The 26,485-nt window shown below is 47.6% G+C and overlaps 1 protein-coding gene across 1 annotated transcript in view; it reads right to left on the bottom strand.

Annotated features, from left to right (window-relative positions):
- The window catches only part of LOC144824590 (lectin-like), a 141,250-nt gene that overhangs the window by 17,360 nt on the left and 97,405 nt on the right, over positions 1 to 26,485 (bottom strand). The window contains exon 3 of the mRNA XM_078683643.1: positions 11,295 to 11,452. Coding sequence (XP_078539769.1) covers positions 11,295 to 11,452 — 158 coding nt within the window. The remainder of the gene's footprint in view (positions 1 to 11,294; positions 11,453 to 26,485) is intronic.

Below are 26,485 nucleotides of genomic sequence, written 5' to 3'. Positions count from 1 at the left end.
AAACGGAACACCATTTATATAGAGCTCCTAACAATAGTAAAACAATTGACAGAAAATGACTGCCCCCAAAGAATATTCATTGGCTTTGAGCAGGCAATGATTCAATCCATCTTAAAATTACACAGGTTTCATAGGTCAGGGCACTTTAGGCAACCAAAATTTTAGATCCCTTGGTTGTACGTGTATGCTAGTACTGTAGCTCAAAAAGCCAAAACCAACATCGCGGTGGAAGAATAGCATAATGCCTTCCAAGCCACACTAGGAAGGGGACAATAAACACTTCACAAACTAATTGAATTAATTAAAAAGGAACAGAGCTACCAAGAAATCAGAGTAGAGCAGTCCATAAATAAAATCGGCCCTAGACTAAGTAAACAAACTAAAACAATGTGCGAATACCTGCAACATAAGACTAGATTATATCCAAATACCCAAGGTCTAGAATACCTAGACATGATTGCTAAATCAATACTTTAAACTAAACGAAATACTAAACATTGTAAAAATCTTACAACTATAAAACACATAAAAAACAGATTTCTCCTTTTTTCCATTAATTAATATAATTATGTCATAAAATGTACAATAGAGAACAAAATTATACAACATAATATAATTATCATTTTAAAAAAAATTATTTCCCACCCATAGTAATGAAAAAATAACATAGTTATGTAGTAGTAGAATATCCTCGAAAACGATAAAATCCACAGCAAACAAATGAAATCAAATTCAATGGTTAACAAAGCCCCCCAAAAATGCAAAAATACAGTTGTATAAAAAAAGTCCAATGCTGCAAACCTCTTAATGACAAAACCTTCAAAACCCCCAAAAAATTTTGAAAGAATTACTCCAACAAACCGGGAAAAAAGGAAATGTAATGTAACTTGTTATCAAAGAAAAAAATATTTTCCTTAATTAAAAAAAATACAAAAGTGTCCCAAGCTCCATCTGTTTACCAAAGACAAAACCTGTAATTAAAAAAAACTACACCAGCCCACAAAACAAATCCAACCCACAAGTGTTAATATCAACATTAAATATACAAGGATACATTTAATAAATACATAAATAACACTACATAACATTCTAATTTTATTCAACACTACTTCAAACACATAAAACATTAAACTACCAAAAAAACTCCTAACTACACCAAAAATAATCAAATAACCCACTAACAAATATATTTCCACTTTTACTACCTTACCCCTATTCTAAAACTAACTTAAAAGTATATAAAATGAAACCTACCTGAATCTACGAAACGCAGCTCCCAACCACGAGTTTTGGTCTTCGAAAATGACCTAAAAATGAAACCGATAGAAAGAAAATTGAGGAAAAAGGAAAAAAATGGGCGCGTAAGTAAAATGAAAAGAAAATACCTCCCCATAGACAACAATGGAAAATATAGAAAAAAATGTTAAAAATTATATGTATAACTTTATTCATTGCAATTTTTTTTCCCAATCTTTAAAAAATATTTTAAAAAATCGTAAAATATGCATTAACTCGATAAAAAGCTAAAATATAATATATATATATATTTTTTTTTGCAAAACCTTTATTGATCGTTTGTAAAAGTACATCGCTGTTGGCCTACAACCCTGGGGCCGGCCTCATACATCATCTCTTAATGCAGGATTGGTATACTTGTCTATATGAATGTTGACGTTAGATATATGCGCCGTCGGTGACGTCGCCGCTTAAATCACATTATTGCAACATTGATATTACGTTTTGCACTTCTTTTTTTATTTTTTCGTCCTTCAGGTGATTGAAAATAACTAAATACAACCTTAAACTTAGAGACCTTAAGCATAAACTCGCTGCAATCTGTGCATCTTTATCTTACCATCCGTGTGGACTGAGGAGTGTCAGTAGTTCATTGGCACATCGAAACCAGTCAGGCATCTTAATAACACAAGAATAGATATCAGTTGAACATTTAGGACCTATGATCCCCCCACTACTGCTTCATTCACTGTGAGCAAATAGTCCGTTAGATAGCACCAAAAGTCTCTAGGTCTGGATTTCACTGGCAGATCCTCTTCATACGTTACAAGTTTATCCCTGCAGTTGGACATATCCTGCAGCCAGTTGGACAATTTAGGCACTTTTCTACTGTGCCAGCACCGTGCATTGGCACATCGAAACCAGTCAGGCATCTTAATAACACAAGAATAGATATCAGTTGAACATTTAGGACCTATGATCCCCCCACTACTGCTTCATTCACTGTGAGCAAATAGTCCGTTAGATAGCACCAAAAGTCTCTAGGTCTGGATTTCACTGGCAGATCCTCTTCATACGTTACAAGTTTATCCCTGCAGTTGGACATATCCTGCAGCCATTTGGACAATTTAGGCACTTTTCTACTGTGCCAGCACCGTGCAACCTGTCTTTTGGCCAGTAGCAGGGACACCGCACAGAATTTTCGTCTAGTGGATGTAAGGTGTGGGACTAGCCCCAATAAGCAAACCTGTATTGTGCAGACTATTTCCATCCCTACCATAATGGAGAGGGTTCTACTTACTTCCATCCAATAGTCTTGTACTTTTAAGCAGCTCCATGCTAAGTGCATAAAATCTAGGCCACATCTTCTGCAGCTATCTTCCATTTAGCCCCCAAATTTGCACATCTGTGCAGGCGTATAATATACTTGGTGGAGAAATTTATAATGAATGATTCTAAGGTTGCCATTCGGAGTGAGGAGCTGCGTTAGTGCGCATGTTTGCGTCCATTCTTGGTCTGTCAATGGTTCCAGTAATACCCTGTCCCATCTCTGTTTGGCCTTCCCCGTGTCGTGCGGTATTTCCTCCTGTGCCAAGGAATACAGTCGTGAGACCATATGGGCTGTGTCAGATGTTGTAATAACCATTTGCAATGTTTTCAGACTGTCAGGTTCTGCAGGGAATGTAGTGTATAATGCCTTTAAAGCATTTTTCAGTCTGTGATATGTGAAGTGAAACATAGGTGATTTATTCTGAATATATGTTAGGTCTGTAATATCTATAAATTCACCCTCGTGAAATAGGTCTCCCAGTTTATCTATTCCTGCCCTTTGCAGCAATGTCATGCCTACCTTCTCCCCCGTCACCGATAGTGCTTGATGGTGATGCAATGGCATCGCAGGTGCATACAACGGTGTCTTATGTGCTAAATGAGCTATTCGTTGCCAGGCCCTAACCGTAACATCCACAGAATTGATGTCCCGCGCATGCAGTGGCTGTCTAGTGTGGGATATAATCGCTGTCAGTGGGATAGGTGCAGCGTCATCCTTTTCAATGGCGGTATGGGTGAGATATGGTATGTCGTGGTACCAATAGGCAGCATATTGTGCCTGGGCACACAAGAAATACAGCAGAAAATCTGGCACTCCAAAACCTCCACGCGCATATGGAAGACTTAGTGTCCGGAGATCGATACAGGCTTGTTTGCCTGCCCATATTAGTTTCAGCACCAGCGATTTTATGCGGCGAAATACTTCTGCAGGAGGGGTAATGGGGATATTGTTAAAAAGGTACCGTAGTTTAGGGAGCATGTTCATTTTTACAATCGCAATGCGATCTGCAAGGGACAATGGCAGCTGAATCCATCTTTGTACCTTATCCTCCAGCTTGGAAATCACTGCACCATAGTTTGATCTGATTACCTCCACTGGGTCCCTATGATACATCACCCCTAAATAGTGTTTGGGTTCGCTTTGCCATTCTAACGGATAGTCCGTCGCAAATGGGGTCATCGTGTCCGTGAGCGGGATAATTGAAGACTTGGACCAGTTTATGGCCAGCCCCGAGTGTCCTCCAAATTTGATATATTCTCTCAGTAGTTCGTTTAAATGCGTATCTGGGTCGCGGACGTATAAAAGCATATCGTCCGCATATAGAGAGATGTGAAGAGGTCTGGAAGTAAAGCGGAGAGCCGATTCTTTGAAGTTCTGTCTAATTATGCATGCTAAGGGTTCCAGCGCTAAGGCGAACAGTAAAGGCGATAGTGGGCATCCTTGTCTGGTGCCACGCTCAATTGGAAACATGTCAGAAACATACCCATTGACCCGCACTCTAGCGCATGGCTTGGTGTAGATCAGTGTCACCCATTGGATGAATCGTTTAGGAAAGCCCATTCTTTGTAATACAGTAATCAGGTATTTCCACTCTATGGAGTCAAAAGCCTTGGCGGCGTCGAGTAGAATCGCTGCCGCCTTCGTGTTGGGTTGTAAGTAGTGTGATAAAGCGAATAGTGATCGAGTGTTATGTGACGTTGACCGTGTTGGCATGAATCCCGCTTGGTCCGCTAAAACTAAGTTCGTCATCAATGGAGTTAGGCGAACCGCTAATAATTTCGCTAGTATTTTAGAGTCAGTGTTGATGAGTGACAGCGGTCTATAGGAGTCACATTTTTCCGGGTCTTTGGAGGGTTTGAGGAGAGCTATTATCACAGCCTCACGGAGTGAGGGAGGTAATTTCTTTTGGTCGAACGCTGCCCCAAACATGCCCACCATGCGCTGTGCAAGCAGATCTACATACTGTTTGTAGAATTCATTAGTGTACCCATCTGGCCCAGGCGCTTTGCCGTTGGGGAGGGTCTTAATCACTTCAGTTACGTCTTCTACTGTGATTGGCCTCGCTAAGAACTCTCTATGGCCATCTGATAGCCATCCGATTGCTACCTCATCTAAATATTTGAGGATTTCGTCCGTAGACGCGGTTGGCTGTGATTTATATAGTGTTGAATATGTGTCCACAAATCCACTCAATATGCCCTCCGCTTGTGTGAGCACCCTGCCATCATCTGATTGGATTCGTAGTACCGCAGAGTGACTCTTGCCCTCACATATTCTATTTGCTAGCACCCTACCTGGTCTCCCACCCTCACCGAATGATCTAGCAGATTGTTTCCTGTCGAGATATTTAATTTCATCCTCAATGAAAGTCTGATGCTCTGAATGTACCTGACGTAGTGCAGCCAGCAAGACGGTATCTTGCGTGGTTTCAAACTCTGACTCAAGCTCCCTCATGCGTTTTTTACATCTCTTTATCTGCTGTCTGATGTCTTTAAGTATGCCAATGGTAGTTGTCATACAGACCCCCCTAATAGTGGCTTTGAAGGCCTCCCACAGAAGCATCGGTTGTCTACTACCGGCTCGTTTATGTAAAAATATTCAGTGATCGCATTTTTAATAGTGTCTGTATAGACAGTATCAGTAAGTGCGCGTGAATTGAACCGCCAGTGAAATGGGGGTGGAGTATATTGTGGAATCGCCAATTGTAGTAGTACTGGGTTATGATCCGACAATGTGCGCGGTAGGACTTTTACCTGCGTCGTCCATAATGCAATGTTATTAGTGCCCAGCCAGTAGTATAGGCGTGACCAGCTGTTATGTATCGCTGATATGTGAGTGGCCCCTGGTATGTCCGTGTACCTCTGCCTCCATATATCCGTTAGTGAGATGTCTTGTAGCATATGCCACAGTTTGGCCCTTGCCTGTCTGTGCTGTTCAATAGAATGTGTGGATCGGTCAACCCCGTCCGTCAGTGTCACATTCCAGTCGCCCCCACACACAATATCGGAGTTGGTGAACGCTTGCAAATGTCCCCACAAGTCCTGAAAGAAGTCTGGCGAGTCTACATTTGGACCATATACATTCAGGAGTGTCAAGTTTTGTCCTCTTATGGTGCCAGATACTATTACAAATCTCCCATTTGGGTCCTGTATCACTCGATGTACTTTAAAGTTCACCCCTTTCCTGACCAGAGTGATCACCCCTCTGGAGTACGATGAATATGTGGCGGCGTAAGTCGCCTCGGCCCAGCGTTTACCTATGTGTTGCTGCGTATTCAGTGCAATATGAGTCTCCTGCAGTATGGCTATGTCAATATTCCACCTGTTCAAATAAGCAAACACTTGTCTTATTTTACGTGGTTGCGTGAAACCTCTAATATTCCACGTTAGAAATTTTAAGTGTGTTCTGTCTGTATCTGTCGCATCTGGGGTCATCTATAAGCCATGATGTCACAGTAATGATCGATTGGTAGACCATAATCAACCTAATAGTGCATATAGTGTTATTTAGCCCGATTTCTTCCTGCCATATCATGTACGTTATCACAACAATTCTATTAGCAATAGGTCTCTGAACATAAACTGTCCCCTTACCCTCCATGCCCCCTCCCACTCCAGCAACCCAAACCTGCCGAAACCATTCACCCCTGAAGTAGAAACCCATAAACTAGAGTTATGTAGAACAACTGTCGTGGGGAATACCCTTGGGAGGTCCGCCTGGGGCACAACTCAGCGCCCAATCCAATGGGCGTGGACGGCTCATTCTACAAATTTTTGCAACCTTGTTAGTGGAACATGTCCCCGCGTTCTCCCCCCCCTCCCACCGCAACCTAATAGCCAATACTGTCAACATTAAATCAATGGATCGATGTTATGCTACCCCCCTTGGTGAGTGCAGATCTATGTGACTTTGCACGCAGTATACGCAGATACAGGCGTGTCGTTATTTCCTCTCTTATTTTTTCCCCCTAGATAGGAGTGTGCATCTGTAATACCAGTTCAAGTTAATAGTATATAGAGACCTGCGGCACAGTTAGTGCGTCTTTAAGTAGTGCGTTGCATAATCATTCAACTACCCAGGGCCCTCCTCTGTGCACCAAAGCCCGCCGCACCCATCACCACACAGTGAGTCCAATATTTGTGGCCAATATAGTCTGTGTGCTTCTGCCCCTCAGCTAGCTTAGACTAGGTCGTAGTCCCTGGCATTTAAACGCAGTGGTTGTCATCCCAGTGGGGCACAAGTCCGGGCTCGGCACCATCATTAGGAGTGGCGTCCTTCCGACCCTTCGGTCCCCCAGAGCCGTGTGCACAGGACAGCGTGGGATACAAAGAGGTTAGGTCTTACCATGAGTCCGTTGATAGCTCTTCCTCACTTACTCATTACCATCTGAGTCCGCGTGATGATCATCTCGTGCCCGCTGCTTGTTGTGCTGTATCACCTTCTTTACGAAGTCCTGAGCCGCCCTCGGGGACGGCAAAACCACTGCTTTGTCTTCCCATGTGACCCGTAGTCTCGCCGGATATAGCATAGAGTATCCCACGTTGAGTTCTCTCAGCTTCGACTTGACGGTGGCATATTCCTTCCTCGCTTGTTGTACCGCCAATGTGTGGTCTGGATAGAACTCCAAAGTGTTTCCTTGATGTGTGATCTTCCCCTTCTCACGCGCTAAGCGCAGTATAGTGTCTCTGTCGCGATAATTTAGAATTCTCGCCACTATCGGGCGGGGTGTCGCTCCCGGTCTCGGCCTGGGTGCCAGGGATCTATGGGCTCTTTCGACGATGAAAATTGGCGATAGGGCCTCCGTGCCGAAAATGTCTTTGCACAATTGCTCCATGTAGACCTCCATCTTGCCCGTGTTGGTCGACTCAGGTAGGCCCGTAACGCGTTTGTTATTTCTTCTGGAGCGCGCTTCTAACTCTTCCTCCTTTGCCTTGATCACTTCGAGGACGCGTTCCATGCCAGTGCACTTGCTGGTCGTGGCATGTGCCTCGTCTTCCACCGATGATATCCTGGCTTCAGCATTGTCCAGACGTTCGCCATGTTTCTCGAGCTTGTCAGACATCCCGTCCATTCTGCACGTGAGATTATCCAGCTTTCCATTAATATCCTGGATGTTCGCCTGTATTGACAGTAGTATTTTTTCCATGTTAGAGGTAGGTTCCATCGTCGGTGCCCCTTCCCCCACAGGCGGTTGGTCTGTGTTTTTTGGCGATTTTTTACTCTCAAATGAGATCTTCTGTTGTTGTTTATCTGGCTTTCCCATAGTAAGAGTCTTAGACGGTTGCTTATCTGTCAATTGCCGTGTGGATCTGGTGAGCCTTGCTGCCGTCGCCGTCTTCAGACCGCCCGCGGCAATCATGGTGCACTCTTCACTCGCACGGTCAGCCAGTTCTCCCCGTCGTGGTTTCAACCCTCAATTTTTCGACAGGGCTCAGTGCTCGTAGATCCTGACGCGGGTGGGGTCCCTGCGTAAAGCTAACTCACTGCAGCACATTCACACCGAGGCCCGTCTCGTCCCCCAGCAGCACGACTCTCCATTAAGAAACTGCCTCTGTGTGACGCACCTTGTCGGGGTTAGCGATCTCAGGTCGGTACTTCGGCAGAACACTCGGTGACAGCGTCCTTAGTGCTCCGCTACTGGCAGGGTGCTCGTCTAATGTGTTAGACGTAATGCCTCTTCGTCAAAGGTGGTGCAGGGAACCTGGTTGTGTTCTTGTGGGCGTTAGCAGCGGCGCGCATCCCCGCTGTCTGACTGGGCTGTGCATGCGTTAGTGGTTGATGCAATATGTGGGAAGGTGTCCTTCCGCTCCCCTCATCGGTTTGTTTACTACCCAGTACGTGTGTCAGTGTCCTCCCGGGGTAGCAGGCAGCAGTTCACGCATACCTCCGTGCTCTTTTAGTGGCAGACATTCAATTGTGATCACGATGCTGACGTGCCCTTCATCCCCGGGAAACAGCCCGACTTGAATTCTGAGGCCAATGCGATCGGAACAGTGCAGAGCACATGGCAATCGGCACCCTGCAGTCTCTGTGTTCTACCGCATTTCAGGGGCCGTTCATCCCGCGTCCACGCGTCATTTCCCTCCTCAACGTACGCCCCAGAGAAGCACCGCACCTCGGATGAGTGAGCCCAGGTCTCCTCGATCCTAGCGCGCTGATGGTGGAACCCTCCTGCGCAGCAGACGAGCCCTTGTAGCGTGTACCTCGGGTCAGACACTCCCGGGCTGCGCTATGCCGATGGGCGCCGCCATTTTGTGGTCCAGGGGCTGAAGTCTCTTAAAGGAGCCACGCCGTTCTTTATAAAAGACAATAACCATATTTTCGTGTCGCTCCTTACTGTGTATTGCCCCCGTATAACCGCTGAATCGACTGCCGATGTCTGCAATCCACTGCCACGAGCCGACTATGGGTCCAGGGCACGCAGTTTTGCAAAGGTCTGCCTGTCTCTCGTTTCGACGCCCGCCATCTTGTAGTAAGCACCGGTCACTCTCGCATTAATCGCCGGTTTCGGGCGTTAGCCTCTATGTAATTGGCCCCAAAGCGCTGCATTTAATGCTGGATGAATTCGCACCATCGATCCTTTGGTTTGCGGCGGTCAGGAGGGGCTACCGACCGGCTCAGACAGCGTATTATGAGCCGTCCGGCGGAGCTGTGGTTTTACTCAGCCATGCCGCTGTGCGCCCCCTAGCGCCTCCCAAATATAATATTTAATTTATATTAAAATGAATATTTCATACACTGTAAATGTAGAACAAATGTAAAAATGTGCTAAAAAATATATATGAGGTACAAAATATTTCTGTTAAAAATATTGTTAATTATTTAACATATTAAATATTATTTTTATTAAAAATATTCTTAAATAGACTAAATAATAAAATATAGAAGATATTAACCTTGTCAAATACATATTATACAATACATTTATACATGAAAAACGATTGTTACAAAAATATTATACTTTATAATAACATATGAAATAACATCAGAATGTATGATTTCTGTTTTTAATATTATAATACATTTTATAACAAAAACAAATGAAAAGAAAGTAATTGTGAATAAAAATATACATGTGTTTGCATATTATAATGTGGCCAATAAAAACTAACATACTTTACTTATTCTGTCTCTGCACCCGGTAATAGATATCCCCTTGTAGGGGGATGTCTGGGGGGCTTCATGGGACCCCCATTGCTCCCTGCAGAGACTAGAGCTGCTGTTAAGTGGCACACTGTCAGTGCTCCTCCTGAAGGCTGCTTTGACTTTCCGCCCATGTCTGTAATTTGGCGCAGGTGCAAAGTCAAAGGAATTCCCTCATTTGCATAGGGCACCCCCCTACGCAAATGAGGGAACACCCTGTGAAGGTAGCGCTGGTGCTTTAAGTGCGCCAGGGCTATCGGTGTTATAGAAGGGGACGCACAAGCATCTGACACCCCTTCAGTAATACCAAAGTGCCCCAGGGGCACGCAATGCGGGCACAAACATCCTTTGGGCCACGGGGCACTTATTGTAATACGGCCCTAGGAGTCTAGGAGAAGGAAGTGAGTAGCACGCTTCCAATTTAACCAGCGCACTGATGGTGATGTTCATACCCAAGTGATTACTATATGCTTTTATTTGTGCGTTCACTGTGATGCGCATACCTAAGTAGAAGTGACGGGCACATTAACGGTGATGCGCACACACAAGTGATTATTAATTACTTTTACTCAGCCCGTTCACGGTGATACACACACCTAAGTAGAAATGAAGCATTGAAAGCATATTTTTATTATATTCTAAATTGTTCTTTTACCTAGTAGCTTTATATACTATTACAATCCGTGGGAAGTTTTGCTATTATATATAGGGAGAGGATGTAGCCTTAAGGTTGGAACAGTTGACCTCAAAGCTGGGGAACTAGGCTCGAGTCTCAGCAATGCCGCTCAACATCCTGTGATTCACTTTACCTCCCTGTGCCAAACAAAGTGTAACGAAACTGGTGCTCATGTAAAGCGCTTTGGTACCCGATATCTCGGGTCTAGCTTGAGATATATAAAACTAAAAAAAAAACAATGAATTAAGCATTAATATTTGGAGCATTGTACCACCCCATGTTTCTGCTAGCACCTGAGGGGCCCCCCATGGATTGAGAAATTCAGGAAGCAGTGTTTTTTGTTATGTAGAAGTTTTGGAAGGTGACCTGAAAGAAAGTTTAGTCCTTGAACTTTACAGGTAATCTGCATTCTCTACTACTCATTGTACATCCACTATTGACATCATTTCCTGAGAGAAATTGATTAGCTGGTGCACTTGTGGAAGGTGTTTCCAAATCTACATGCCATGTTTGGTACATCGATTAAAAAATCTCACTTTCTCTACTTTACACTCCATCCTTGCCTTTTCTTTCTTCTTCCTTTATTTCCCCTTTAAATTGGGAAACATGATTAAGATTCCACACTGCTCCATCGCCTACATGCACAGCATTTGTAAACACTTCCATAACTTTAACCACCTGAAACTGCCTCCACGTCATTACTAACCAATGGCGTAAATCCATTCTCCCAATTTAACTTTCAGACTCTCACACTTACCTATTCTAAAATGTTGGCATGTGCGCATTTCCATGTGCATAAGGCAAACTAATCACTGAGCTGCTAATTAGGGTGGGGATTTATGACGGCAGATACCCTGTAGAATGCTGTCAACACAGAGACTAGGCATGTACGGAAACATTGCCCCATACCTCAGCATCTCCCCACGCAAACTGAGCAGTGATATATCGATAACAGGAACCATTACGTGGGAACCAGTCGGTCTTGCCTTTCCAGACCAATCCTCCTTCGCGGTGATGGCTCTGGTAGGTGGTCTTTCTCAAGGTCCTGGGGGTCACCTCAGAGTTCACTAGGGAGACAAGCAAAGCAAGCAAATTAAAAGCAGATTCTAATTGTATGTACATCTGCGGGGCTTGTCTCACATATTGAGGCATTAGAAGTTTGCAATAGGTTTTATTCCCCAGATGAAGTCTACTTTGAGATCTGGAAAAGGACTAAAACCATGTCTGGAAACATATTTTATGCCTTTTCAATGACTGTAAGAAATTGTGAGTAGTGAGTTGCATGAGGCAGCCTTATGAACAAATAATGCTGGAATTTAGACCTAATGGAGAAGATCAGTTATTAATTTCCTATGTAAAACCCTATAGGGCAGTTTCAACAGCTACTATTTCATGGTAGGTAAGAGCCATACTGTACAAGGCAGGAACAGATTTGTTCAAATGCGGTACACACTCTTCCAGGGGTACGTTGGCCAGTTAATTGCTTTGGGCAGGCGGTATACTTGCAAACATTCTGAGAGCTATAGACTGGTCAAGTGCTGGCACTTTTGTGAGCTTTTATCTTAAACTGACGGCGCATGAGAGGAGTGTGACGCTAGGGAGTTGTAAACATGCATAATGGCAGCCTCCAGTCTTGAAATGAAATGATGATTCTCCAATTAATATGTAAAGGGAATCTTGATTTCGTTAAAGACAATCAAGGCTAACATGATCCCTCCCACCATTTCTTATTGGTTTACTTTAATTTGTATTACAGTTGTGAACATGATTTATTGTCATTGTGTCATTAACTTGTTATTTTGGTTTCAGAGCTAAATGATTATTTACTTCAGAACGATTTTGTTGGGGAACCATTTTCTTTTTTCTTTCATTGAACTCTTTGCAGTAAGAATTATTTCCAGTCAATCCGAGGGGCATTTTTTGTTTTTGTTGCATCCCAAAAGAGGACTATACTTAGTGACATGGAGTTATTTATTTTCTTGAAAGTTCTAAATCTAAAATATTTTTTTTTTGTATTCTATGTTCTTCAAAAGGCTGCACGTTGGGCCAGCAATAAAGGGTTATTACATAATTTTAGCCTTGTTGTCTTTCATGAAATCAAGATTCTCTTTGCATGTTAACTGGGGAATCACAACTCTCTGCTGTGTCTCCTCTGGGAGACCGAAAACAGAACTGGTCTCAGATTCACAGATCGATGTATTCTGGGCCATCAGTCCCTGCACCTGTGAGGCACAAGTGTACTGGAATAAGAAGGGATAAGTGAAGCACCTTTAATCAAACTAGGCAGTTCTTCTATCCTTTCTTTAAAGAAGAGTTATTTTCCAAGTTCATAGTTAAATATGAACCAGATCTAGAGTCCTTTGTGGCTATCTAGTTTTCAATCAGCGTTCGAGCTAGGAGTGTTCTAGTTTGCTACGAGATGGTGGTTCCTTAGGATAGCTCCAGAACCACTGCCTGGTCCTGTCCCACTGGAGGAGTTGAGGCGGACCAGGTATTGCGTCATCCTTAGGCGCTGTGCACCCCATTTCTATGGCATTTGGGAGGTTTGGCCTCTGATGCATAAAGGGGCACCAAGTGTAGAATACCATTTACGATTGACTTGTATTCTGTATTTTACCCCCACTGCCCAAATATACAAGGCCCCAGACAACACTACCTGTCTACATTCTTCCACTGCCCGAATACACAAACCCCAAACAACACTAACTGCCTACATCCTCCCACTGCCCAAATACAGAAGCCCCCAGACGACACTAACTGCCTACATCCTCCCACTGACCAAATACAGAAACCCCCAGATGACACTAACTGCCTACATCCTTCCACTGCCCATAAAGACAACCCCTCAGACTACACTAACTGCTTACATCCACCCACTGCCCGAATACACAAACCAACAGACACTAAATGGTCAACATCCTCCCGCTGCCTGAATACACAGCCCCCAGACTACACTTACTGTCAAAAATTCTCCCACTGGTCAAATGCACAATCCCCCAGACAACACTAACTGTTGACATCCCTCCCACTGCCCGAATCCACAAACCCACAGATGACACTAACTGCCCACATGCTCCCACTGATCAAATACACAACCCCCAGACAACATTTACTGTTGAAATTCTCCCACTGACCCAATACTCAAACCAGAAAATGATACTGACTGCAGATATTCTCCCACTGCCTGAATACACAAACCCCCAGATGACACTATCTGCAAAACATCCTCCACTGCTTGAATACACAAACCTGACAACACTAACTGCCTACATCCTCCCACTGCCCGAATACACAAACCCCCAGATGACACTATCTGCAAAACATCCTCCACTGCTTGAATACACCAACCTGACAACACTAACTGCCTACATCCTACCACGGCATCAATACACAAACCCTCAGATGACACTTAGGGCCTTATTAAGATAGCGGGCGGAAAATCACCCCAACCACCATGGAGGCGGAAAACAACCACCCGCCGGGACCGCGGATAAACCGGTAGTCATATTAGGATCAACCGCCAAAAAAGCCCGACCACAGCGGTAATGTCGCACTGGAAATTTGGATTTCCCAGATGGTCCCGCGGTAAGATCTGCTGTTTCCGACCGCAGCGGTCGCACACAGGAGTGAATGGGAGAGACAGCGGAAGAGCAGCAGCATAGCCACCGCAGCGGACGGTACATGAAAAACATGGCGGACGATGCCAAAATACCGCAACGATGCCAAACTTAGCACGAATCATCCATGCCCTCCAAATACACAAAACACATACCAATGAAAAAACAAATGCCAAAAAAACATACATTTCCCAGGACAACACCGATAACACACCTCACAGCAAAATCCCATTTGGACACACCCACACAGCTGAGTATAAAACCAGCCCTTTACTGACCACAATCCTTTACAACACTCCAGAAGAGAAGGGCATACACCACATCTGACAGGAGAGGCAAAAGAACACAGCACACATACCACCGCCACCAAGACTACCACCTTCACTACCACCATCACACCAGCACCAACAATCCCCCGGCACACAACACACCTCACACATCAACACCACACCCACCACACACACCCCTGCACCAACAAACACTTCTAACACACGCACCATGGCAGCACATACAATGCCCAAATTCACAGAGAGTGAGCTGACAGTCATGGTCAATGAGATAGTGAGAGTGGAACCACAACTGTTTGGTAGCCTGGTCCAACAGACACCATTAGCCACAAGGACAAAAATGTGGGAAAGGATAGTACAAGGGGTCAATGCAAAAGGGACCACCATGCGATCCAAGAAGAAGATCATGAAGCGGTGGCATGTTCTCAAGAGGGTTATCAAAGAAAGGAGAAGCAAGACCGGAAGCTGGCTGACAAGACTGGCGGTGGCCCTCCCATTCCACCAAAACCATTCACACCATGGGAGGAGAAGGTGCTTGCCAAACTGCATCCTGAGAATCTCACAGGAGTATCTGGGGGAGTGGAGGCTGGTAAGTACAAACAAATGTTAACCAACACACTGATAAGTACTTCCTTGCACAACCCAAACACCATTGCATTTTGCACCCTCAACTAACAGGTAGCTAGCCATCTTGCTTGGGAGGCCCTGTTTGGGGGTGGGAGGGCTGTACCATGACTCCCACCATGCCCCCTGTCCCACACCTGAGCAGGATAGAGGCCTCCCCCACCCAGGAGCATGTGTCAGGCACTGCACTGTTTGTCAAACAAACTTACAGGTAGGTAGCCATCTTCCCTGCTCTGACTGTTTGTGGTTGGGAGCCCTGCACTACCACTCCCACCATGATCCCTGTCCCACACCCCAGCAGCATGTAGGCCTCCCCCACCCAGGAGCATGTGTCAGCCATTGCACTGTTCCGCCTCACCGAACAGGTAGGTAGCCATCTTGCTTGGGAGGCTTGTTTGGGGGTGGGAGGGCTGTACCACGACTCCCACCATGCCCCCTGCCCCACACCTGAGCAGGATAGAGGCCTCCCTCACCCAGGAGCATGTGTCAGGCATTCCACTGTTTACCAAACCAACTTACAGGTAGGTAGCCATCTTTCCTGTTCTGGCTGTTTGGGGGTGGGAGCCCTGCATCACTACACACAGCACCAATTGCATGCAATGCATCGATACCTGACATGTACGAGTAATGTAATAATGCCCAGTATTGCACTTAATAATAATAGTGAAGTTGTCTCAATTGTGTAGTGTACAGACAGTGGATGACACGCAGCTAACAGAATACTTGCACAGTGCCCAACACAGACCTTTCCCCATCTAATCCACAGGTGATGAAGAACTCGCTGCTGAGGAAAACAACGACCAGCAGAGCCAGTCTCAACCCCTGGTATATGGACTCTCGGATGTTGACTCCCAGGATAGTTGAGATGATGAGCTCCTGGCCGGCCCATCTAGTGTGCCAGAGACCAACAAACCCAGGCCCCCATCCTCCCCACCACCACGTCTGTAGCAACAACAACAGCACAGCAGACCCCTGCAGTCATGCCCTGTGCCGCCACTGCTGCCACCTTCGCCACTACCACCACCACCACCACCACCAGTACCACCTGCAGCACCCTCCCTGCCCCAGAGGATGACCAGAACACACCACCAACTGTGGAGGGCAGGGAGAGTGTGCGTGGACCCACCATGTGGAAGCAACAGGTCCGTGGCAGCAGGGCAGGTGGGAGGGCCAGGGTCACCCCCAGACCTCAGGAGGTTGGTACACCATCCCTGGACCACTTCAACAGAGTCATCGGGGCATATGAACAGGTCCAGGGACAAAGTGGCCGGTCTGACGAACTATTATGTGAGCTCATCCTCCTGATGAGGTCCATTGACACACGCATTGGACAAATGGTGGACCTTATGGCCCAGCAAGTGGCGTTACTGAGGGACAGGCCAGCATCCCAAACAACACCTCCGCCCCCTTCTGTTGTGCTGCAGAATGTGGCCACAGAGAGGGGTGAGTCCTCAGACGCCGCTGGGCATACAGCAGGCCCCCCCCCCCGCCAAAGAGATCAAGGGGGCGTCGAAAGAAGGGCCTGGGAGTCTCTGAAGGCAAAGCATCAGCCACATGCCAGTCACCGAGCCAGCCCTGATGGCAACCCTCTTCCCCACTGCATTGACTGTTTGGACTGTCCTTCCCCACACTGCCTTGTGAATGGCACCTGTCTGTTGGACTGGGTCACCACATCCATGTGGTGTCTACTCTTGCATCTCATCTACCATGACTGTCAACTCACTGCTCCATCACCACCTTCATGTAAATATGCCCACACCCCTCACATGTCAACTTTGTAAATAAAATACCTTATGCACTTGAATTTGTGCAGTTTTGTCTTTAGTGCAATATTTACAGTTTTGAAAATGTCCATGATGTATCCAAAAGATGTACAGTATGTAGGACTGGATAATTTTGAAGCACCTAGGGAGACACAACAGAACAACAGTCACTGGCGTTAGTGTGGCATCACAGACATAACACTACACAAAACATCCACATAATTCTACAGGCAGACAACACAATGTGCAGCAAGTGTCAACTAAGTATGGGCAAAATTTGCGGATTCGAGGAACGCAAATTTGTGCGAAAGCGAATTTGCGGTCTGCTAAATCCGCAAATTTGCACATTTTTTTTCGTGTTTTTCGTTGCATGTTCGTGGGGCTTCTTGCGTGTTCATGGGCTCGTTGCATGCTCGCGTTGTGCAATTGCGTGTTCGCGTCCATTTTTGCGTGCTCGCGGACAAAAAGTCTTGCGACCAAGCAAAAAAATCCGCAAGCTTGCGAATTGCGAATTTTTTTACAAATTCGCACGATTTGCGGAACGCAAATTTGTCAAAAATTCGCAAATTCCGCGAGCGGAACAGATTTTACACCCATGCTTAGTGTCAACAAACAGAGTTCTGTATACGTTCACATGTGAAATGTCACTGCCACATTTCCACACAGGTGACTCAACATGTGCCTGTCTGTACCATCTGCGCATAGCCGTTCACAACAACAGCAATCACACCAGACAATGTACAAGACGTAACTCTTCACCCACCTTCAAGTGAAGTAGCGAGTGATGAGCTGTTGACGTATGTCAACTCCTTCCTCCTCTCCACTGTCCTCATCACTGGACTCAGGTCCTTGGGCAGGCGGGGGCACCTTGGTCCTCACCATCATCCAGGAGCAGGGGAATCCCCATGTGAATGGCCATGTTGTGCAGCATACAGCATGCCACAATGATCTTGCAGACCTTCCCAGGCGAGTATGACAGTGCACCTCCAGTCCTGTCAAGGCAGTGGAATCTTGAGGAGCAGGCCAAAAGTCCGCTCAATGACACATCGGGTCCTGCCATGTGCCTCATTGTACCTGGGATTCCGTAGTGGGCTCAGCTGCCATTGTCGGCTGGGATATACAGAGTCACCTGTGAATGACAAACACACATTGCAATGTTGCACAGGCAGAGGGCAGCAGGTCACACACACAGCACGCCATATCACTAGGCATACTCACCCACAATCCAAGCACGCTCTGGAAGCAGATTTGCCATCATCCGGGGCACCATGCTGTTCCTCAGGATGTACGAATCATGGGCTGAGCTGGGGAATCTTGCACACACAAGTGATATGGTCATGTCCTCAAGGCACACCACCTGCACATTCATCGAATGATGTTTACAATTTCTAAAAATGTGCTCAGTCGCCTGTGGTGTCACCAGATCTATGTGGGCGCAATCGATGGCACCAACAACATGGGGAATGTGCCCAAGTGGTTAGAAGTCACCTTTTACACCGGCCAATTCTGCTCCCCTGGGGAAATGTATGTATCGATCCCTATATATCATCATGGCTGCAAGAACATCCCTGAGCACCAGGCTGAACATGGGTTGCGACATCCCTGCAGCGCTGGCCACGGTTTCCTGGAAGGAACCAGTTGCAAAAAAGTGGAGGGCTCCCATCACTTTGTATGTGGGTGTGAATGCTGTTGGGTAGTGGCGACGAGGCTGCAGGTGGGGCTCCAACACATCACAAAGGGTCTTCATTGTCGGTCTTGGGAGGTGGAATTTGCAAATGATCGCTTTATCCTCCATGTCCTCTAGCACTGTCAGGTGACGTATGAGATTAGGCCCCCTCCTAGTTGTGATATAAATGGACAAATGTCAATGACAACCATCATGAGATGGCCACAGCACATACCGTTAAGTATGTCATGGAAAACCAAAGACTGCCATGAGAGATGCGTGGCACACCAGGTTACATGGGTGGACATTTGAGACACACAGAGGGAACACCTCTCCATTTACAATACACAAGTGCCACAAACAACACATAGGTCAATGAGAATGCACACATACAGAACCCCACATTTCACATGTGCACGCCTCGTACCGTACCATCCACAAAAGTGTGTAAAATGACCATGACTGTCTCATACCCATCTGATGTACCTGTCACACCTCAATGCATCAGGTGAACGTGGCACACATCAACAGCCCAATGATCACAGTAGCTGGAAAACTGTCCCTTGTGTGCATGAGCTGATATGGTAGCACAAGTAAGTAACAACACCATACAGTGAGACAAGCCTTGCCAAGGTCAGCACTGACCCACAACACATTGATTTCTCACACATTATTGACATCAGCTTAACACTGTGAATCATCATCAAACATCAAATACATAAGTGAAATGGCAGGCACCACAGACCAATGAGCGTCACACAAAACGTGAGTCCATCTGTGAATTATATTAAATAATGGCATTGTGTGCACAATGATGAGCCGTTAACCGTGTTGCTGCTGTGTACTGATACAGTGTTCACGATGGACAGTGCCATTGCATGTGCCCAAAATCGCAGTAGCTACCGCCTGGCAATGGCAGTGTGACACCAGCACCAACCCCTACACAAGTGCGGTAGCCATTGGCATGGAGACATGGGTATATGGCGGTGGGCATACTCCGCCACCCAAATCATGGTAGCTACCACCTGGCAACAGCGGTGTGACCCCAGCACCACCCCCTACACAAGTGTGGTAGGCATTGGCATGGAGACATGGGTATATGGCGGTGGGCATGCTCTGTCACCCAAATCGGGGTAGCTACCGCCTGGCAATGGCGGTGTGACACCAGCATTACCCCCTACACAAGTGCGGTAGCCATTGGCATGGAGACGGGTATATGGCGGTGGGCATGCTCTGCTACCCAAATCGCGTTAGCTACCATCTGGCAACGGCGGTGCGACACCACCATGGAGCATTGCCTACAGCCAATGGGAGCGATGATTGCGGTGGCATGATGCAGTTTTTAAATTCGCAGAAGGCATGCTCCGCCACCGCGAAGGCGGTCATTGGATGCTTTTGAATGAGGCAGACATGGACAACCAATTGTTGCAGCTTTGCACCTTACAAACAACCCCAGGGGGCTATAAATCTGTGGGAGTGAGCCTCAATTTTCCACTGCTCCTGCTGCCAGGGGCCCTCTCCTGCTGGTGCCTCAAGTGCCTGCTGCCTGGGACCCTCTCCTGCTGCTGTCTCAAGTGCCTGCTGCCTGGGACCCTCTCCTGCTGCTGCCTCAAGTGCCTGCTACCTGGGATCCTCTCCTGCTGCTGCCTTAAGTGGCTGCTGCCTGGGACCCCTCATCACTCACTTCAACCACAAGTGTTCCATGTCTACAGGGATGGCAAGGATAGAGAAGATCCGTACCAGTCCATTCACAAGCGAGGAGCTGGAGGTCCTACTGGACAAGGTGCTGGCACAGTACCCAAGGCTGTATGGTGGCCCCAATGTAGTGGTAAGTAATAATTAAGGGAGCTGTAGGTCAGGGGGGTGTCAGACAAGTACTTGTGCTGATGCAGTAAATGCCTGAGGGTGTGGGGTTCTGTCATACACTGACAAACAAGCTGTCTCCAGGGCGAGGGAGTGTGTGTGTCCCAATGGTGGTTTAGTGCAGTCATCCTGCATGTGTGTGAGATTATCAGGGACCCTCTACACCCTCATGTATACATGCAATCACATCAATTTGGCCCATGCAGAGTGCCTTTGTGAGGTGTCCCCCAGTTTGGAATGGAGGGAGATTACAATAGGTCTTGAGTCTGTGTCTTGCAACTTTTCTGATAGATGTTGCTACATGACACTGTGTAACTAGTCATTTACCTCTCTTTTCTCCCATACCTGCAGTTCAAGGTACACCAGCGTAAGGCCGTGTGTAGGGCCATTGCAGAAAAGGTTCGAAACCTAAGGGTATCCAACAGACGACGCAAACAGAGCCACAAGAGTTGAGATGACATCAGCCGGCTGGCAAAGAATGTGGCAGAGATGACATTGGGGCTGCAAACGCGCACTGGGCGTTTGGCACGGCGCAACTTAACACCACTTATGGTCTGCATATTGGCAACGACTAATGGATGCACGGCTGAAGGAGCATCGCCAGCAAGGCAGGGGTGAGTATTTGGGGAGGGTGACTTTGGCTGGGAGCGGATGCATGTATACAGGGCCTGTGGCAGCGGTGGCCCATGTGATGTTTGTGTGGTGGTGCTGTGCTGTGTCATGTGACTGGTTGCTGGGATGTGTGCTAGTGTCAGGCATTGTGCCAAACAGGCCTTACAAAGCTGATCCTCACTGCTGTGCTTTCTCATAGCCAGATGTGTTAGGATACACATGGTCATTCAGCATTGGGATAGTGTGGGGAATCTATTAGGGGGTGAACAGCAGGGTCCACTATCTGAGTGTGACTTCATGTATTCCTACTTTGCATGCAAAATGATCGGTGAGGGCCACACATCTGACAACAAGGTGCCCCAGAGTACCACATGGTGCTTGGTATGGCCTACTTGGCATTGTGGACTGTCATGTCCTAATAGGTGTGTGTGTTGTCCCCTCCTGTTCCCTGAAGGTCTGTCAGTGGCAATGAGTGTTGGGACATGATAGGTGTGGGGAGGGCAACTTTTGGTACACTTTTTCCACGGGCAAGGTGTTGTGCTGTGTGGCCTCAACATGGCTCAGTCATGGCAGATATTCAGTGTTACAGGCACTGTTGTGGTCTATGTAGTGTGTTCTGCAATGGGATTGCAGGGTGTGGTGGTCACCATGTTGATTTGGGCATCCCCTGTACTGCATTGATTGGATTGCTTTGTCCTGATGATGACATTAACACAACCCTGCATCTCTCTCTCATGCAGAATCACCAGTGGACACAGAGGAAAGGGAGCTGGAAACCAGTGGTGGGGAGAGTAGCACCACAGCTGCACCGGAGGCCAGTGACACAGAGCTCACCAGCGCATCTGAAGGGGACCGTAGTATGCAGGAAGAATCCGTGGCTGAGACACAGAGTACTACATCATCTGATGCAACCGATGATGCATCCATGTTGGCAGGCACAGGGGATGGGGAGTCTGCAACATCATCTACCACTCGATGGCCAGTGCCCAGCCTTCCATCCACTTCATCTGGTGCTGCCCGTGTCTGTGTCAGTAAGAGGGGACGAGTGACATTCACACCTGGCAACACTGAGCCTGCACCTGCTCAATGCCTTCAGTGACCATGACAAGAAATTAGGGCAGGTGGTTGCCTACATGGAGGGCATACACTCTGACGTGGGTGGGCTACACCCTAAAGTCCAGGCTTTGTCATCCGCAGTGACATCTGCCCTTCAACAGGCACATGCTCCCATTCCTGCTCAGGTGCCTTTGTCACCCCTCAGTCAGTGGCCACATCAGAAGACAGTGATCACGGTTTGCATGAGTCACACACACGATACAGCACAAGGAGCACACAGCAGACACAACCCAAGCGGTCCCGCCCACAGACACCATCCCCACAGAAGAGCAGAGCCACCCCAGAAAGCAAGTAAAAGAGTCCGTTAGGGATGAGCAAGGCTGAAAAAGCAATTAGGCTGACATCAGGCTCACATGCCTCAGAGGGATCACCAGCAAAGGACTCTCTTGTACCTAAATCTTCATGCAGAACTAGGCGTGCAGTGTTTGTGCCCACTGAGGAGGTGTTGTATAGCAAGGGTACACCTAGTAAGGGTACAGGGCCACATCCCCCCACCACATCAACTCCAATTTCAAGCCCAGTGAAGCAGGTGGAGGAGGGCATTGTAGGGGCCACCCCTGGCAAAGAGGCAAAGGAGGGCACTGTAGGGGCCACACCTGGCAAACAGGGGAAGGTGGTCCAGAGGCGTAGCCAGACAAAGCGTTCAACAGGATCCAGCACGTCACTAGAGGTAGTGCCAGTGTCTGAACCTGAAGCGGGACAGTTGGTGTGTGTGCCTGTTGTGTCATCACCAGTTCCCATTAACCCCAAAACAAGGAAGCCATTTCGTATTCCCAAAAAGTGGAAGGGCACCTCCCCAACCTCTCCCACCCACACTGTGTCACAGGTCTGCATGACTCCACCTCCACGTGCCACTATACCACCTGGTCCAAACAGCCCTCCAGCTTTCCAAACGACTGATAGCCCTACATCACCTGCGCCTCTGTATCCCCAGTCAAGTGTTTCTGCTGTCCCGACACACAGCCAGCTCCAAGTCCACCCGACGGTCAAATATGAGTGGCAGTCCCCCTCATACACCTGTCTCTCATACAGGTGTACTAGTCCTGCCCATTGTTTGCCACCTGGGTGTGTTGCTGGTCATGGAAGGGTACAGTGAAACACAGTCACTGTCCACCATGTCCTGACTCTGCATTTCTCCACTGAAATTGTCATTCACTGCTGTGTTGTGCTCTCCCCTGTGCCATGGACACTGGCCCTGTTGCTCTGCTGTGTTGGATTCTCCCCTGTGCAGCCTCACATGTACCTGCTGTGCCACCTGCCCTGGACAATGTCCTGGTGCTCTGCTGTGTTGTACTCTCACCTGTGCCATGGACACTGGCCCTGTTGCTCTGCTGTGTTGTACTCTCACCTGTGCCATGGACACAGGCCCTGTTGCTCTGCTGTGTTGTACTCTCACTGTGCCATGGACACTGGCCCTGTTGCTCTGCTGTGTTGGAGTCTCCCCTGTGCAGCCTCACATGTACCTGCTGTGCCACCTGCCCTGCACTCTGGCCCTGGTGCTCTGCTGTGTTGTACTCTCACCTGTGCCATGGACAATGGCCCTGTTGCTCTGCTGTGTTTTACTCTCACCTGTGCCAAGGACACTGGCCCTGTTGCTCTGCTGTGTTGTAGTCTAACTGTGCCATGGACACTGGCCCTGTTGCTCTGCTGTGTTGTACTCTCACCTATGCCATGGACACTGTCCCTGTTGCTCTGCTGTATTGGAGTCTCCCCTGTGCAGCCTCACATATACCTGCTGTGCCACCTGCCCTGGACACTTGCCCTGTTGCTCTGCTGTGTTGTACTCTCACCTGTGCCATGGACACTGGCCCTGTTGCTCTGCTGTGTTGTACTCTTACCTGTGGCATGGACACTGGCCCTGTTGCTCTGCTATGTTGGAGTCTCCCCTGTGCAGCCTCACATGTAACTGCTGTGCTACCTGCCCTGGACACTGGCCCTGTTGCTCTGCTATGTTGTACTCTCACCTGTGCCATTGACACTGGCCCTGTTGCTCTGCTGTGTTATACTCTCACCTGTGCCATGGACACTGGCCCTGTTGCTCTGCTATATTGGAGTCTCCCCTGTGCAGCCTCACATGTACCTGCTGTGCTACCTGCCCTGGACACTGGCCCTGTTGATCTGCTGTGTTGTACTCTCACCTGTGCCATGGACACTGGCCCTGTTGCTCTGCTGTGTTGTACTCTCACCTGTGCCATGGACACTGGCCCTGTTGCTCTGCTGTGTTGTACTCGCACCTGTGCCATGGACATTGGCCCTGTTGCTCTGCTGTTTTGGAGTCCCCCCTGTGCAGCCTCACATGTACCTGCTGTGCCACCTGCCCTGGACACTGGCCCTGTTGCTCTGCTGTGTTGTACTCTCACCTGTGCCATGGACACTGGCCTTGTTGCTCTGCTTTGTTGTAGTCTCACCTGTGCCCTGGACACTGGCCCTGTTGCTCTGCTGTGTTGGAGTCTCCCCTGTGCAGCCACTCATGTACCTGTTCTGCCACTGGCCCTGTTGCTCTGCTGTGTTGTGCTCTCCCCTGTGCCATGCCTACTGGCCTTCCTGTTTGTAGTTTGCCTGTGCGGATTAGCTTGCATACGATCAGCATTTTGTGCCTTGCTCTTGTGTACTGTTGTTCTACTGTCACATCTGTGCAATATGTGAATAAAGACAGTTACTCCTGTTGTGTGTTTTGCCAGTGTCCTTGCTGATTAGAGGTCTTTTGGTGTGTGCATTTGGTTGCCTGTGCCCCATGCTCTATGTGTCACTTCAACATTGCCAAGCACTTTGCCACATCACATTTTTAAACAGGGGTGACAGGGTCTTCAGTCCATTCAGACACTGATACTTCTGTTATCTGTGTTGGGCTCTTTTACCTGTCATGCAGTTCTCTTTTTAGTGGTTTGCTATTGTTGGCTACGTTGTTGCCATGTCAGGTTGGGGTACACTGCCAGCACAGGGTGTGATGCTGTGCACAGGTTTGCATGCAGGCTGGGAAATGTCATTATGTATGTGTGTTATTCCTGTATATGTGGACAGCTGTGTATGTGTATGGTCATTTTGTGTTGGCCCTTAGTCCCGGTCCCCTGGCCTACATGAGATGTGTGCTCTTGGGTGGTGAGGAGGTGTGCAGTGTGAAGGGTGTGACTTTGTAGTGGGTGTGGATGTGTGTGTGCCCCTGGATTGTGATAGACACACATGTGTCACCCAGGACTTGTGTGCCTGTTGTTTGGATTGTCCTGCTCTGTGTAAATGATTGTATGCACTTGTGTGAGTTGTCTGTTGTGCACTGTGGAGTGTGGTGGTGTTTCCATGCAGTCCTGTGTGACTACTCCTTGTTGTTTTGGTCACTTATGAGTGTGCAAAGTGTGTGACTTGCACATTAGTGTTGTGTCTGTTTGATCATCAATGTGTCTTGAGTGTGTTTGTGTAGACTGTGTGGCCCTGCTGCTCGTCACTGGCATTGTGTTTATGTTTCTCATGCATTGCAGGTACATGGTGCCTTTTCTCCTCCTGTATGGCATGGTGTGTGTGGCATGGTGGGTGTGGTGTAATGCCATCCCCTATGGGTGCCACTTGTGCCTAGCCATTGTGGGTCTGTACTCCCTCTATTTGTGTATGATACACTCCTTACATGTCTGCTACTGACTTGCAAGTCGGTTCACTTTGATGTCAGCTGTCCCCTTTGTTTACATGTGTATATGCCTCCCCATCACTTCATTTGTGAGACTGTGCCTTGTTGTGCAGTTCTTGGGGCAAGCGTGATGTTCCACTCTGGACATTGCCCCAATGGTTAATGTGTGATGTTCTTGAGCTATTTATCAGTGAGAATTGCCCATGTGCACTTGAGCTGTGTGTGCTGTCCAGTGCTCTGGTGTAGATGGTTCTGCTCTTGTTTTCCAGAGTGGTGCATCCTGTTGTTGTTGTGTTGGATGTATGTGTGTTGGCTGTGGTATTGCATCACTTCCTGGGTGTGCTGTTGTTTTTGTGCTGTGCTGATTTTTGGTGTGTGTGTTGAGGTTGTGTCAGTCATGTCTGTGTGTAGCTGTTGCCCTTTTTGTGCACACTGCTTGTTGTGCACACAGTGCTGTGTGTATGTGGGCTTGACATTGCCTGATGTGCATCCCCTGATGTCCTGTGGTGGTTGTTGATTTGTGCTTTCATGTGCATCTGTGGTTGGTTTGATGTGGCAGTGTAGTTCTGTGCAGGTGCACTTCTTGTGTGATTTGTGGTGTGTTGTGTGTGTGTTTTGTTCTTGAGTGATGATGTTGTGCACTCGTTGTGTTTGAGCTCCATTACCTTTCCACAGTTTGGCTGACAGGGTTTGTCTGTTTCTGTTGGGGTTCTGTGTATGTTCCTGCGGTGTTTGTGTCTAGTTTTTGGGCAGGCATCTGTTCAGGCTTCCCTTTGTGTGTGTTCTGTTTGTGAATACACCCATGGTGTGTATTTGTGTGTGTATGTGCTAGGAAGTATTGGCAGCCTACAGTGTGTGAGGCACTGGTGTTGTGTGTTCCTTGTCAGCCACTCCTGCGTTGGCTATCTCCCTGGTTGTTTGTTGTGTGGTGCAGGG

This window comes from Lissotriton helveticus, chromosome 3_1 (genome assembly GCF_964261635.1).
Source record: "Lissotriton helveticus chromosome 3_1, aLisHel1.1, whole genome shotgun sequence".
Classification (NCBI taxonomy): Eukaryota; Metazoa; Chordata; class Amphibia; order Caudata; family Salamandridae; genus Lissotriton; species Lissotriton helveticus.
This window is presented reverse-complemented; position numbering and strand designations above follow the sequence as displayed.